The 15,909-nt window shown below is 35.7% G+C and overlaps 1 protein-coding gene across 1 annotated transcript in view; it reads right to left on the minus strand.

The window, feature by feature from the left end:
* Positions 1-15,909, minus strand: part of NUP58 (nucleoporin 58) — a 41,869-nt gene that overhangs the window by 13,297 nt on the left and 12,663 nt on the right. Inside the window, exons 11-15 of the mRNA XM_009290240.2 lie at positions 15,651-15,769; positions 13,460-13,542; positions 10,355-10,556; positions 4,404-4,502; positions 1,396-1,491 (exon numbers count right to left, since the gene is read on the minus strand). Coding sequence (XP_009288515.2) covers positions 1,396-1,491; positions 4,404-4,502; positions 10,355-10,556; positions 13,460-13,542; positions 15,651-15,769 — 599 coding nt within the window. The remainder of the gene's footprint in view (positions 1-1,395; positions 1,492-4,403; positions 4,503-10,354; positions 10,557-13,459; positions 13,543-15,650; positions 15,770-15,909) is intronic.

A 15,909-nucleotide genomic window follows, 5' to 3' on the forward strand; every position in this document is an offset into this window, starting at 1 on the left:
TGGGGGGGGTTTTGAGCGAGCGGCTGCGTGGTGCTTAGTTGCCGACTGAAGTTAAACCACGACAGCAAGCAAAAGAAGGTTGATGCTTAGACACTGCATATTGCAAAATCAGAGGTGTTCTATCAAGAATTTACTAGGGTGTTACACATTCATGAATGTTACACAGCCAGCTTAGCGAGCTATTTCCACCTTATAATACAAAGCTTAAGGCACTTTACAGGCCTAGCAAAAGAAGGTTGATGCTTAGACACTGCATATTGCAAAATCAGAGGTGTTCTATCAAGAATTTACTAGGGTGTTACACATTCATGAATGTTACACAGCCAGCTTAGCGAGCTATTTCCACCTTATAATACAAAGCTTAAGGCACTTTACAGGCCTAATTTGACAGCATAACCCATCACTAACCAAGGAAAAAACAAAACAAAATGAAAAGCATGGCAACTAAGACAACTCTGGTCCAAGCTAATGTACTAGGCACTTACTAATAAATACCAGCCACTTGCTATGCTTGTATTAATAGCACTTAAAAAAACATTGTGCTTTTAAAAAAAACCAAACATGCTACCAAAAGCCAGTCCCAGGAGACATGATACTCCTTCAATCTGTCATTGACGAAAGCTTACTATAGTCTGTCTTACAGTCTATTTGCCTGAAAAACAAACTCCTATTTAAAAAGTAAATAGAGATGCAAGCTATAGAAGTGACTAAGATTTCAGACATCTGACTTAGGGAGCAATTGCATCCATATTTTCATTTTCTCACCACCAACAAAATTAAACCAAAAAAGTGAAATGAGTACTGAGTAGTTCAATTGCCACAGAAAATGTTTTCAAAGTAGTTAACACAATGAATTATAGATATATACAGAGATACAACACTTATAACTTACTATTCAAATAGAAAGGGTAAGCAGATAAACAGTTTTAAGGAAACCTTCTGGGCTTCTAAAAATAATTTTAACTTTACTTGTAAATATAGGAAGTCAAATTACTGGTATATTTGTCACAAATTTATACACTAATTTCAATAGCTCAGAAACGGTATAGCCTATGCATTCAAGTAGTAACTGTATTTCTGTGCCTCAGACTGCATCTGATCCAATCTGATGCATCTGATCTCCTGCTTCCGCTCCTAATTACAGCAGCATATAGAGACACCATCAAACGGAAAACGTTACTGCTCACTCAGTGCTGCCTACCTAAGAGACCTTTAACAGAACATAAAAACTTCTCTGAAAATGTGTATTTAGCAAGTAAATAGTTACTTTAATGGTTAGATACACAGGCAACTTTAAGCACATTTGTTTCAGTAGCTTTCTTAGACTGAGTGCAGCACTTTGATTATAACACTTTTGCTTTAAGATAAACTTGAATTTAAGAGAAACAAACCAACCTGCACTTAGACTTCCTGATGGTTTACTTGTAGTTCCAAACCCAAATGATGATGCTCCTGTGGCACTACTTCCAAAAGCAGAGCTACTTCCAAATCCTAGTAGAATAATAGTAAAGACATACAACAAAAAAAATTACAGACAAAGCAATTAAAGACACAGGTTTTGGGCAAGTACTCTAAAACCAAACATAATTCTAAGCATTATTTGGTAAACAAATATTCCTAAGATTATTGCCTCAAGATTTTGTTCTCAACACAGCATTGCATTAAGAAAACAGTGCAAACAGGAAAGCATTGGAGAAAAATACTTCCTTCAAAATACAAAACTTGAGTAAAGGAAAAGCTATAAAAACAGATCAAGTAAACTGACAGAGTTTACGAAATTGCTATTGAATTGCTGTTAAATTGGCAAGAAAATGGTAACCAAATGGGCCAAAACTAAGAAAATTCAGACACAAGTTATATGACTTCTATTGCAGAAAGCTGCAATCTTCATCCACAACTCTAAACAAAAAATTCTCTACACTTAAAACAAAGTAAACATTTTCTTGAGTTTACATTTGGCTTATTTTAAAGTCATTGTCCCCCCAGGTTCCTGGGGATCAGCTTTATCTAGGAAACCACAAAATAGGTTAAATACAGAATAGAAACAGAATTTCACAATATTTAATGGAAAAAATCATCATATGAAGGGCAGCCATAAACATATAGCTGTAATAATACTCATTCTGTTAATTTTGTAATTGACATTTATAATTTAATATAAATATTTCAGGAATCCAAATTGTGTTATTAATACGAGATCACTTCAAGGGAAAAGTTGATATCTGCAGTTTGAGGTAGAGGCCAGACAAAAGGAACAGTAAGAGAAATACATTCTCTGATTTTGGCTGTCTCAAGAGGTTTTCCAAAAGAGAACAGTATTTGTATTTTAGGAAATTATGCCTTCATCTTAAGTTTCAAGTGTCAAGGAAAATACTTATATTTTACTGCAAATTGAGCCTTTACCATTCCTTTACAGAAATAATTTTTAGATTTTAGAACTAATAAGGATTCAACACGCTATCTGAAGTAGTATTCTCTAGTCTTCTGCAATTTTTAAATCAAGTAAGTTTTAAGGATATATAATAGCAAGTATCATCTGAAGGTAAGATAGTGTATTTAAATGATACACTCTTTTGTCCTATCTAGTTTGAAATGAATTACCAATGGTCAGGCAAGGTGTCTGCAAATATTTAATGAAGCATAGGATCTATATGCTACATATCTTATATACTTAAATGCAAAAGCATCTGTTTATCACTGACAAAATTCACAGAATATTTATCATGGAAAGAGAGCAAATTTCCCCAATTAAAATGATTTTTCAAAAGTATACATTAAAAATTGTCCTGTTCAAAAAAAAAAACAATTCCAAGATAAAAAAAAAAGATCTTAAGTATTCATTCTGCAAATTTGTTTCCAAGAGCACACCTGCAGGATATTTTGCATGTATCCCTTTATTCTTCTACACTTCCTTCTATCAGATAGTCTTCTTGATTTGTCAAAACACAAAAGTTTTGCAAATTATTACAGAATAGGTGAAATGCAAGCAAATTCCTTCTTAAGCAGAGAACTAGCAAAAAAAGAATACAAGTTAGGCCTCTAAGACAAAACTAGAAGCAGTTGTCCATCAATTTAAAAGAAAATGTTCTTTAATTTACATTGTTTGTATACGTTCACCAATCTTGCCAATCTTTAGTCTACAACCTCTTTGGTTGAAAAGGAAGAATTTTATGGGGTCTTAAAGCATTTAAAACATTGTGGGAATGACCCGGTTATTCAGAATTACTTTTCTTTTAGCCTGCTATTCTCGGTTATTTTTCCTGTTTGGGTGTACAGACTTTCTTTTATCTGAAGAAGCTTAAAATCTGATGAGAAAGGACATTGGTAGATTTAAAGATAACTTCAGGATGATCATTTAAGGTAACTCTGATGTAACGTTCAAGGTACACCATCTTTCCAATACCAAGTGATGTTTAATTATTTTATAAACATTACAACACTGATTCACATGTTCGGCTCAAAGAGGCAAAATGTAGGGATGCGGACTGAGGCTGCAGAGAGGAGAGGGTGTAACAAGAAAAACCACAACACATTATATTTGTGCTCAGCAGACGTAACAATTTTCTTTGCAGATCTCATACAACAGCTTCAGAGGACAGCAGTGTCTTTTGACTTGCACTGAAGGAACCCCTGACCTATATAGATAGGAAATTTATATGCAGATTAAGTTCTACTGATCACTTAGATTCTACTTGTAGTTCTACTACTGAGAATAGAATTCATTACATTTAAATTTAAAGGTCTACATGAATTTTTTATTATCACCTACTTTTTCACAGTCATGTGTCCTCTTGGAATATACTCCCCACCAGCACTATTAACATCGATAAGTATTTTTCCCCTCACTTTCAAATGTTGCTTTTTCAGCTTGAGGAGGGATTTTTTTTCTTCCCCCACCTCAGCACTGAGGGACAGAGTGACAGCTAAAGCAAGCATGTTTCAGCAAGCAGGATCCCAGAATTTTTATCCTAGTAATTTTTTAGCATTTATTCTTATCTTAACCCAAGCAGAAATGGGTCCCTATAGTTAACAGTTGTACATACAGGTGAAAAACTTCTATGGATTAGCTACAGCATGATCCAGTGTCTCAGGTGCTTAGCTTTCATATATGTAAAATTAATTCAAGTTGCAGTTACAAAAGGATGTACTTGATGTACTTCTCTAGCTTCAGGAACAGAACTATGTGATTACTTCAACCTGTTCACCCTGGGTTTTCACTACAATGACTTATTAGCCTTAGCAACTCCTCGCGCAAGGCATGAAGAAGTTTGGAAAGCGCAGACTGCCAAATTGTAAGGTCTTTCCCTGAAACTTATCATCCTCTTAGTGGAGTTAAAGGTTTGCAAGAGATTCAGATGTGCGGTATAATAATTCAATGAAAGATTAGAAAAGTTAAAGTGTACCTCCAAGGCTTGAAGAACCTAAGCCACTTGATTGCAAGCCAGTGCCAATACCTGAGCCGAATGGCGTTCCAAAACTAACTCCCAGAGATGGCTGTGGCCCTGGTATAAAAAAAATGAGAACAAACTTGCCTTACTCTTTCATAGTAAAGAGGTCCTTTATTTATTTATTCAAGTATTTGATAATGTGAACATCATCGCTTTCAACAAATCCCATTAAGATCCCAAACTTTACCTCAAAATTCCTCACTTAACTGTCTGCCTCTACGTCCACCTGGTAAAAATCTAAGAAAACACTGATTGTAATAAGGTGAAACTAGTCAAAGTTAATAACATGACAATAACATCATTTAGTATTTTTAAAAGTTAACCAGTCTCACCTTAAACTTTAAAACATTAGTCAAAACCTTGAGAGAACTCATAGGTAACAACATTTTGCCACCTTTATTAATGGAATCAGAATAAGGGAAAACCTTCAAATTAAAAACATAAGAACTAATGCTAATGTAACTAAAACTATGTTACCAAAAGTTAATTTATTTAATAAATAGGAATCTTCAAAACTACTCAAGTATTCCATCCAAATTTAAACAGAACACTAAGATAAAAAAACAAGACAATGACTTTATTTTATTAAATTTATTGGTCATTTTTAAGCAAGTCAATTACACAGTAACATGACAATTCAATTCTTTTCCACACAAGTGATAACTGAGTTCTGTTAAGCTCTGCTACATAACACCAATAAGGTAAACTAGTCAAACCACCTGTTTAAATAAACATTTACAAAAGGCACAGTTCTGTGTACCTTAATGAATTAGATACATTCAAAATTTCAGAGTTTGTCCCATAATTAAAAAAGTTGACAGTACTTTCCCTGCATATGCACACTAAGATGCAGGACTGTCAAAAAACATTTTCAGTCTGCCAAGATGAAGTTTACAGCCTCAGTTCCTTTTTTTTTTTTCCTTAACCCTGGGGAATAAAGAATCAACTTGCTAGCCCATTACTAACACATTTTAAAATACTTAATTCTGATAAATAATTAATATATTTTGACAGTTTTCACAGTACAATCTTATATTCCTGTCTTTTTCAAACAGTTTTCAGTGCACTAGTTAAAAAGTTTAACCATTGAAGATAAAATACAGTGCCAAACTCTTAATCCAGACATTCACACCTTTCCTCAAGATAGCCTTCTCCATCTTTGAACATACTTTATGTACTATATCTGTGAAAGTGATGATTTATTAAAATATTACTATAAAGCTCAGATGGTTTCAGTCTTTTTCCTAAACCATTATCACATTTGGGCTTATTTTAATTCAAAATTTCTTCCTCCGTACTACAAAGTCTCCTGTTACTAATATTTATCTAGAGTTTTAAAATGTAAATATTTCAAGCTTTTAAAATCATTTCAGTATTTGAAGATTTAAATGAAAAATCATTTTGAATCAAGTGAAAGGCACTGTATATTGAAAAGTAACATTTTTGCTAGGAACACAAAATTCTTATGTGATCCAAGCTGAACGACATCTGTATACTCAAAGTAGTGTTAACCTAAATTTTAAGGGCAACTAAAGTTGTTAGCTTTCAGTCTGTGCTTAGGAGGGTGAGAAACCCAAGCTATTTTTTCAACTAAAAAAAGTATCAGATGTTGCAATTACAAATTTTCACATAAATTTCAAACTAAACTTGTTTACATCCAGTTTAAATACTGATACCTCTACCTAGCACCTCTTTAAAAATAAGAATTGTTATCAATAAAAAGAAAGAAAAAGCCTACACAAGTCAGTCAGTCATCTAATAAACTAAAAGAAGAACCCAAACCCACATATCCAGTTCCTTCTCAAGTGCACAGGTTTCTATCTCAGTAGGAGGCACTGTTAGTGGAAGACCTTAAAACAAAACACTACAGTCCTCCAGGCCAAGCTTTTTACCAAACGCAACATGCTTTTTAGAGCCAGTAAAAAAACATTATTCTAAAACACCTCAGATTATATAAAAGAGGATCTTATGCTTTAAGCTAACAAGGTTTTCGTTGAGCAACAGCATATGGTATTTGTTGATTTTTGTACCATAATGTTCTGAAGGCATCATCACTACTTATAGTCCTTGTAAGTAAACGTAATTTTCAATAGCAAAAAACTAGTAATAAAGATTCTTCAATGCCAAAAGTACTAGCAAAAAATCGGCACTTCTGGCTATTATACATACGAGACAAATTCTTTGTAACAAGTATTTTAACATTTTAAAACTTGATATATTTGCCCTGTAGAGCATTTCAGTTTAATGAATAGGACCCACTACAAGGAGTCCAGACAGGTCAGCCAGATTTCCTAAAGTGACATTCTGCAATTTTTTAAATCACAGCTGGTCCTAACAGTGAACAAATTTAGTGTCACAACTCAGATCTGATTCTGACAAAGTAATACACTAATTTTAACCAAGGTTAATATCAAATTACACAATAAAAATTTTAAGTGCTATAAAGACTTCAGTATCCTTTCCCGTTAGCACTTCAATCTCATACTGAGTCAAGTCAAAACAAAGTGTGCCTAATAGCTTGATAATGCTTTGACTAACTCTGCACTTCACCAGTTAAGGAGAGAGTAACTAAGTTGTTGGGGGTACTTTATTTATTTTTAGAGAAGGAAAGGTGAGCTTGAAGAAAAGCATTTCTTTAAGACAACTTAGTCTTACCAGAAAAAGATCAGTTTCAGCCTCATGCATTTACAGCTCTTAGTTCACTAGGCTTTAATTTCCTTTAAAATCTTTTACTTTAGTCCCATCAATAATAATAGGTAGACTAGCCACCATCATTTTAACTTCCATGCTGTTCAAGATTGCTCAGGGAAGGTGCAGGCAAGGCAGTGGTTAAAACTCTAGCTGCTACCGAACAAAAGCATGACCAGCCTCATTGCTATCAATAAAGCTGTGCTCAGCGCAAAAGTGCTAAACTAGGGAGAAAGGCTGTGTGCAGACAAGACTTAAGCATAATTTTAATAAGTCTAGCTTTAAAAAACTGCACAAAAATTGTGCTTCAGTGTGCACACCACAGTCCTGGTGTCCTGATTATCCATCCCAGGAGACCAGTGGAGTGCATCTTTGCTCCCTTTCTTCCATATGGCCAGGATCCACTGACTTTATTTCAATAGAAGCCAGACATGTCTTGGCATACAGAGAGAACATAAATAGGGTGCATATCTACACCCAGGAACTGGGGAAACATTCCCTGATCCCACATCTTAGATGTAGCTACTAAACTTTTGACTTCTGAACAGAAATTTAAAATAAATTATTATTTATCTTTTTCAGAGAAAGAACAGTAACTAACTCTAAATTAATCTTATGAAATAGACTTAACCATGTAAACATCAAATATTTTTTAAAAAAAAGATTAACCATCCTGATCCCTCAATATTAGAGTACCATATATTAGATTTTAGTCAAACTTTAAAGCCTAGATTAATTTTCTTGTTTTAGTCTTATCTTCAAGAACAGCAACAGCAGGTCAGGTATTACACAGACACCCCCTCCCCCCCTTTACATACACCTCATTTCATAGTCTTTTCTCTCATGACCTTCTACCACCCCTCATCTATCCCACTCTTCAGGATCTAGATCCTGCAAAGAAATACACGTGATTTTAACTTCTAGCAGATAGCTTATCAAATTCATAACATAACACAAAGTTAAAACATGCAAACATTTACAGTTTTACTGCAGCAAATGGCCATCTGAAAACTCAAACAAGGAAAAGGAAATGAAAAGGAGGCAGTCTTTAAATATTTAAAAGATTCCTACAAAACTGAAAGAATAGATTCTTTTCCTTTTCCACTAAGAGTAAGACAAAGTGGCAGCCTTAATCTGAAGCTAAGAAGTTTCAGGTAAGTTGTTGGGAAAAAGTCAAGCACTGAAATCAGTAATTTAGGAAAGCTGTGAAACTTTCCTTTCTAGCAAGCTTTTAAGACTTTAAAGATATCTCTGAAATAGTTCAGGCCTGGCTAATCCTGCTTTTGAGCTACAGGAACAGAAAAGTTGACTTCAAGTTCCATCTAACCCTATTTTCTAAGTGTTTTAAGTACTCTTGAAGTGCCACTCAAAACATCAATCCGCCTCTACTTCTCCAGGTCCTCAAATGAGTTGCATGGAGGGTAACAGTATTCCAGCTGAGTAAGCAGTGAACAAATTGTTGTCTACTTCTGTTGGCACGTTTGACTTAAGTTCATGGCTTCGTTCTATCTGCATCACTCTTGTATTTGGCACATTTTTGGCTTTTGAAATACTCTGCCAAAACAACCAACCGAAAAAAAAAACCCAACCCCAAAACCAACCTACACACACTCTCATTTGCTCCTGTCACTAAAAAAGTTACAAAATACCTCAAGGTATAAAGTCACCTTACCTCAGGTGTGTTGGTACAGGTCAATTCTGCCTTTTTTTTTTCCTCTCTTCATTCCTACTCCTAAGAGATATTCACGAAGTCATGCCATAAGTGGCATCAATTTACTGAAGTTATTAGCAGTTCTCTTGAATCTGGACTAGGAAGAGGAAGTTCAAATCCCTCACCCCAATTCATGAAAATGCAAGTATAACTTGAAATGTGACATCCCAAGTATATGACTTTCATCCACAACTAATCCTGTAATGACCGTGGAGAGTATTTAAAAAAAAAACAACTAAAAAGAGACAAGGAGAAAGATAAAGGGAGAGGGAACTACTTCGGCAACATTAGGCTGCACAAGCTACACTTCTATCTGTATTAAAAACCCTAAAGTGTGACATTACATTATCCCATGTTTTCTGTTTAAAACCAGACTCTTTTCAGATGTCACTTCAACAAAATTGCCATGGATTAACGCAGCAGCAACAGGAAGACTGTGGTCTTTGATGGAAATTTAGAAGAGAAATGTTTCATAAAGACTTCATTTTTTGTTGTGTTCAAAATATTTTGGCATATTTGTCTCTTAAATCCATCTCCTTGCTGTTTATAAGGGCCAGGGCTGGAAGCACATTGTATTTTCCTTTTATGGAGAAGGCAAGGACAGTCTAATAATTTATCAAACTTAGGGTGGTTGCTGCATAGGTCTCTAATTAAAACCATTCAAAATATTACTGCTGTTATAAGATAAGAGAAGGAAAATGTGCTAATATGACTTTCAGTACACCTACGATAAAACATTAATTCAATTCTTACATTCAGGAATCCCTCTCTGGGAAGTGTTGGTTAGTATAACAATGTCAACTAAGGTGCCTTAAGTTACTTCCTTTGCCATACATATCCATTCTTCATTAGCAGTGGTCATGCATTTCCTGTTTTGGTCTTCCTCTTACACGCGTGCACACACAGAACCACTGATCCACTCTACTTTCTCTAATATTTATTCACGACAGCAGAATGGCCAGCAAAAACTGCTCCAACATCACCCTGAAAAAGGAGTTGGCTATAAAATAATAAGCCAGGCATCCGCCTTCCTATTCTACAGATGTTTGCTCCACTATCCTTCCTGTTCTACAGCATTTTTCATTTTACAGTTCCAAAGTGCTATATAAAAATGCATTATTAATTTTACATAAGAAAAAGGTAATATGCATTTAGATATTCTCTCCTCACCGATTTGAAATAATTTACTATAACCATACAATTCTGGAAACAGGCTATACTACGTGTATTCAGAGATGTTACGTAAGAGTGAAGACTCACATTCCAAGGGGTAAGTTAGAACAATACAGTAAATATCACTAATACAAGTAAATTCACAAGATTAAGTATCTGTTGTATAATTATTGCTAAGTCTACCCTGCATTTTTCTATTGGCTATGTATCAGTAACTTTGCTCATCACAACGTTTAGATTTTTAGTCTAACACAAAGGAAGACTTCATAGAAAATTTTACACAAATTTACTATTGTTGTAACACTAATAATCTATAACTTGAATGCACTCAGACCTGTAGCAGGCTGTTGCTGCTGAGTAAGTGTCGCAGCCATCGCAACGGCTGCTGCATTTGGTATGTTGCTGAAAGGGGTCGGTCCAGTGGTAACACGTGGCGCGCTCTGCCACTTCTTAGCTTCTGTTCGTCTTGCCTCAAACACATCCATGGCATCTCCCAGAAAGGTTTTCCTGTAGCCAAGGTATTGGTCTTTGAGCATCTGAAGGGGGTGGGGGGAAGCCATTTTAGTTCAGTGTATTTGACATACAACCTTAACTTAATAAGGAAAGAGATACTGAGTTATTTATAACTTCTTTTTTTTAAGGAAATAAACCCCCCACAACCTGAAAGCATCTAGGCAGGCTATGAGCTGGAGAGAACTGTTTTGCATTACCCATAGCCAGAATAGGTTTCTTAAATTCTGCAAAGCAGTCAAGTGTAACAGACTAACATACTGAATGGTATCAAAATCTCTCAAAGTTGGTATAGACCAGCACTATTCAATTTGTATCACTGTACTAGCTGACCTAAGAGGCAAAATACAGCCACATTACTAGCTTATAACATAAAATAACGCTCTTCAGCGCGACCCTTTCTGCATCGCAAAAGCAGACACTTTTGCTCCCCTATCACCTTCACCTGTATTTCTTTCCTTCCTTTCACTCTTGCATTTCTTTCTTAGCACAAAGCTGAAGAAGCTACCAGAATTTTAGAATTCACTCGTTTCTGATGCATTTCATCAACGATGTAATGCAGTGCAAATGCAATAGATCATTCTGCTTTGGACTTAACAAGTAGCCCAAATCTGTTGTTTTGTGTCCCCTCTCCTTGCCTATGCCCCTTCCCCCCTCAAAACCCCACCTTCTGTGGCAACACCTGGCTTGGCCTGTTCATCATGAGCCATTTCTATCTGTCACAGATGAGGGAACTATGGATATCTTAGGTAACATAAAAAGAATAAATGGCTTCAATTAAAGAACTGATAGAATGATTTCCATCTTCTAACAGAAGATCTTTAAATGTAATAGATTTATTAAAACCAAAGAACAGTAGGTTCAATTGAATTTTATGGAAAGCATACTATGTCCTGTGTTCCTTGCTAAGGATATGCTTGTTTCCAAGAAGAGGAGCTTACAGTCCAAAAAATTCTGACTCAGGATTTGAACAGCTGTAATCCTATCAGCAACGGCAGGAAACACACAGCAAGAATGACCTCATTATCACATCAGGAGTGCTGTCTTTGTAGAGAAAAGACATTTGTAGAACTCTTATGAGATTTACTACAATGCCATACTGACTGCCATAGGAGCTGACAAATGCCATGAGACATTGTAGAGAAGTTCTTAAGGCTAATCTATGCAGAATGATTTAATGACATTCTCTACCCAAACTGTGCCCAAGCACATTTTACTCTTCACTGACCTTGGATACAGAATGTATCTATATGTTCATATATGATATAAATATATTTAACAACTAGCCCTGTGCAAAGATGTTTCAGGCCATATTTTTCTACAACTTCATACCTTTGAGTCAAAGTGTATGTGCAAACCAGAAAGCCTACTTCAGACAAAGGAATGAACTGTGGTCACAGCTCTGCCTTCACAAACCATATCACAACCATCAAATAAGGCAGAGACAGCAGTTGGGAAAACTGCTCTCCTCTCCTAGCATCTCCTAGCTGATAAACTAAAACAGATGGTCAGAATGACAAATCCACTTAAGCAGTACATTCATTTTTCTGGTTTTTCAAGCTTTAGTTATAATTGTGTCTTCCAAAATATCAGCCTTCATTCATGTCCACCCACTAGATTAAATCTCAAAAGAATTCCCCAAGAGAAGGAAAAATCCTCAAACCAACCCCTTGGTTTCAGGCAATAGAATGCTGCTTAAGCTGAAGTAAAGTCTTTCCTATTCAGTCACTCTGACAAGGTACTGCAAATACTATTGCTTATACTTGCATACTAATCCAGCTCTTCAAATGGAAGAGGAAAAAAATGTTTCATCACAAAGACCACTGCATGAATTCAGGCTACACTCAGATCTCAGAAGTGAATGGCCCAGAACACATTTGGGATCCTTTTTGTGTAATTCTGCCAAAATTATGAAGGAGCCAATATATTCTGTATCTGGTATCAAAACCGAGTTAACTAAGAGCAGCACAGATATCTGATGGCAGGTAGCTGTAAACCAGTGAATTTCCATGCTGACAGAAGCAATGCAATGCAAGGAATCTAGTTCATACAAGACCTCAGTATTCCTGAACTTTATTCAGGAAAAGTAAAAAAAGTTTCAGGTGTTTAGAGAACTAGCAATACTGTGCAGAAGCAGCTTTGAGGAAACAAGCAGAAGATTTACCAGAGCTATTCCCACTAAGGAAGTCACTTAGCAGAAACAATCCCAAACACTTGTACTCTTCTCCAAGTTTTTTTTTTTTGTAACCAAGAAGGGTTCTGATGATCAAGAAAAATTACGGATTGTAGAACATTGACATTTTATCAATATGTCCAGAACTGTAAATGGGAAATTCAAGCTGGAGTCCATGATGGAGGAAACAAGCCTAACTAGGACCTTTGATACATTAGCATTTTTTCCACAGTAGTCTTTTTTCCCTATACATACGATTTTACATGAAAACCAGGTTGAAAAAAATTAAGCAAGCCAGAACACAATTTTCAAAATTCTTTGATACGCTGAAGAATCTTATATATGAATACCTACTTTTTTTCTGTTACCTATTTGAGTAAAAGCAGATTTAGATCATCTTTGCTTGAGATCAAGAGGTCATTGGGCAAAAAGCAAAACATACAAGCATGAGCTCAAAGACAGACATTTCAAAAATTTATCAACAATTAAAAAGGAAAAGGAGTTAAATGAAAAACATTTTGTAACCTAAATGATTGTGGTCAGTTGCTATCATCACTGTAAGTAATTAATTCAAATTAGACTTCAGGTGAACAGAAGTTCTTTTTTAATCAAAGCACTTCTCCAGGACAGTTTGAAAGTTTTTAAAAGCAGTTAATTTAACAGAAGGAAAAAAAGAATACCTGAAGATATATTTTCAAAAAGTGACCCTCTGTGTTCCTGTGTATTTATTGAAAGAACTACATCAAAACAACGTACCTTTACATTTTCATGTATTGATTGAAGTTGTGCAGCTAAAGCTACAAATGTTTGATAGATTTTCTGCATAGCCATAGACAAATCTGTAAGAGGCATATAAAACATTGGTAAGTGACAATCTTACTACCAGGAGAAAAGATTCAGTGTTTACACCACAGCAAGAAGCCGACCCAAAACCCATACAGCACAAAGCACATAGACATTAACTTGTTCTCACGCAATTGTTGATAGGAAATACAGAATTTGAGAGCAATTGGGTGACACAAGTCACCCAAGGACTACTTTTTGAAAGGGCTTCAAACTTTATTTTGAAAAGTACTCTCTTCTCAGATTTATTTTTATATACGTGGCAATTCATTTCCTATGATTCTATCATTCAGGAAAGCTAAAGTTAGGTTAAATAATATTTTTTATCTAATTACATAGGAACATTTTACCTGACTTTTTTACATAAATATAGTTAAATCAGATATTCTTGTGTTTGTATATATTTTCCACTCTTTCTGACTTAAAGCACAGTTAAGTGTTCAGTTGATCTTGCCAAAGAGAAAGCAGTAGAATGGAAGCTTTACTTACATTTTAAAGACATGATTAACAAGCATCACGGGAACTCTTATTCTAGCTCTACCCACAAGCACATCATGAACAAAGAAACACAACGGGGAGCTTCTTGCCTACATAAAGTCTTAAATTTAGGATATCCTACTTCCCACACAGATATGAAAGTGTTTTCAGCGCACTGATCCAACTAATGCAAAACTTTAGGAGTAAAGGGAAAAATCTCAAAGGTTTTGGTAAAATGAGGCATCTGCTGACAAAAAATGCTTTTCTGAAAGCAGCACTGAAACAATGTACCAAAATGGAGGACAGAAAAGTACTGAAGTCTTTCACTGAGAAAAGATCAGCTATCACATTTCCTCTGAAGGATGCCATACAACCTACTGAAATGCAAATAGTAGCTATCAAGTTCTTGAAGATGAGCAGGTCTAGCAATGATTCTTGAACTGAAAAGGTCTGCCTCTCCATAGGGGAATTTATCCATTATAATTTGCATTTCTTTCTGAAAAAGAAAAGCTCGGGAATAAATCTCATGCCAACGTGCAGGGCTGTGGAGGCAGTGGTATCTAGAAAGACTAGCCACAAGTTTCCAAAGAGTCTGGAGGCAATTTATTGATACTGAATACTAGACATCTCAAAATTTTCAAGACATTCTCGGTCATGGTTTCCTGTATGGTAAAGGCTACATATGCAATGCAGTGTTGACTAGATCATTTGCTGACAGTCTGAGCATGCTGGCACAACAGATTGAGCCTTGCCCACACAAGCAAGGAACCTTAGATTATAGCAGAAACTGCTGAAAAACCTGAGGAAAATCTGTGAAGGCACCCCTCTCATACTCTGGACAGACAAGAGGATCACATGGAAAGACAGAGGACCCTCAGGATTCAGCAGATCTTCCATTCTGGAAGCTAAGTCTAGACAGTTCTCTTGTTTTTGACATATAAGGTCCAGAGTCTAGGTACCACCCTGTGATGGCAAGATGTTCAATTATCATTTGGCACAAAAAGATATGCACTTGAAATCACTGCTTATTGCAGGACCTGTACCTAAAGTGGCTCAAAAGATAAAAATGTCTGTGAGCACAGAAACGGTAACCAACCAGAGGACTACTGTCCAGAGGTCAGCGTTCTCCCACCGGAGAGATTCTCCCCAAGATTGAATGATGTGACAGCAAGCAAGACTAAATTTTCTCAGTCGGTCAGAGCTGAAGGCAATACCAACAGGCTCCAAACTAAGGAAAAGTTCCCATTTTGATCTGGAGCTGGCAGAGCAGACACCCACATTTGTCTGGTCAGGCAGCCCAGTGCAAGACAGAAGGTGCCAGACATCAGCCTTATAACAGCTAGATGCTGAAGGGAGGGAGATGGATACATTGGATGTCAAAACAAATCAGGCTTAGAAATTGCACCTCAAGAACTAGATCCATCTTAAAAAGTTCAAGAACCTTTATGAATTTAACCTTTAATTCCAAATCTTTACATTGAACAACTGCAGAATCTATCTGAACACTTATTTCTGTACATTAAATAAGAAAAGCCAACAACAACAACAGAGGAAATTACTAAGTTTTTCTTACAGGTATAAGATTTGTTAATTTTTATGTATGAAACATTCAAATTGAAACATTTACCTTGTGGAGTTATGTGTGAATTATTTGCTTGAGTAGCAAGATGATTTTCCAGTTCTTCTATTTGTTGCCTGTACTGCTGCAGCTGTACTTCAAACTGCTCGACCAAGATTCTGAAGTAGCTAGATGAGTAAAACAATCAAATCGTATGATTAAACTTCACTAGTTTGCCACTATTTTTTTAATCTGATCTATATTAGCTGCCAATTTTCATTTAATTAATTGCAACAGTTATGTTCTATGACATTCTTGATGTCCCTCT

Source organism: Aptenodytes forsteri, unplaced genomic scaffold (assembly GCF_000699145.1).
Source record: "Aptenodytes forsteri isolate BGI_AS27 unplaced genomic scaffold, ASM69914v1 Scaffold155, whole genome shotgun sequence".
NCBI lineage: Eukaryota > Metazoa > Chordata > Aves > Sphenisciformes > Spheniscidae > Aptenodytes > Aptenodytes forsteri.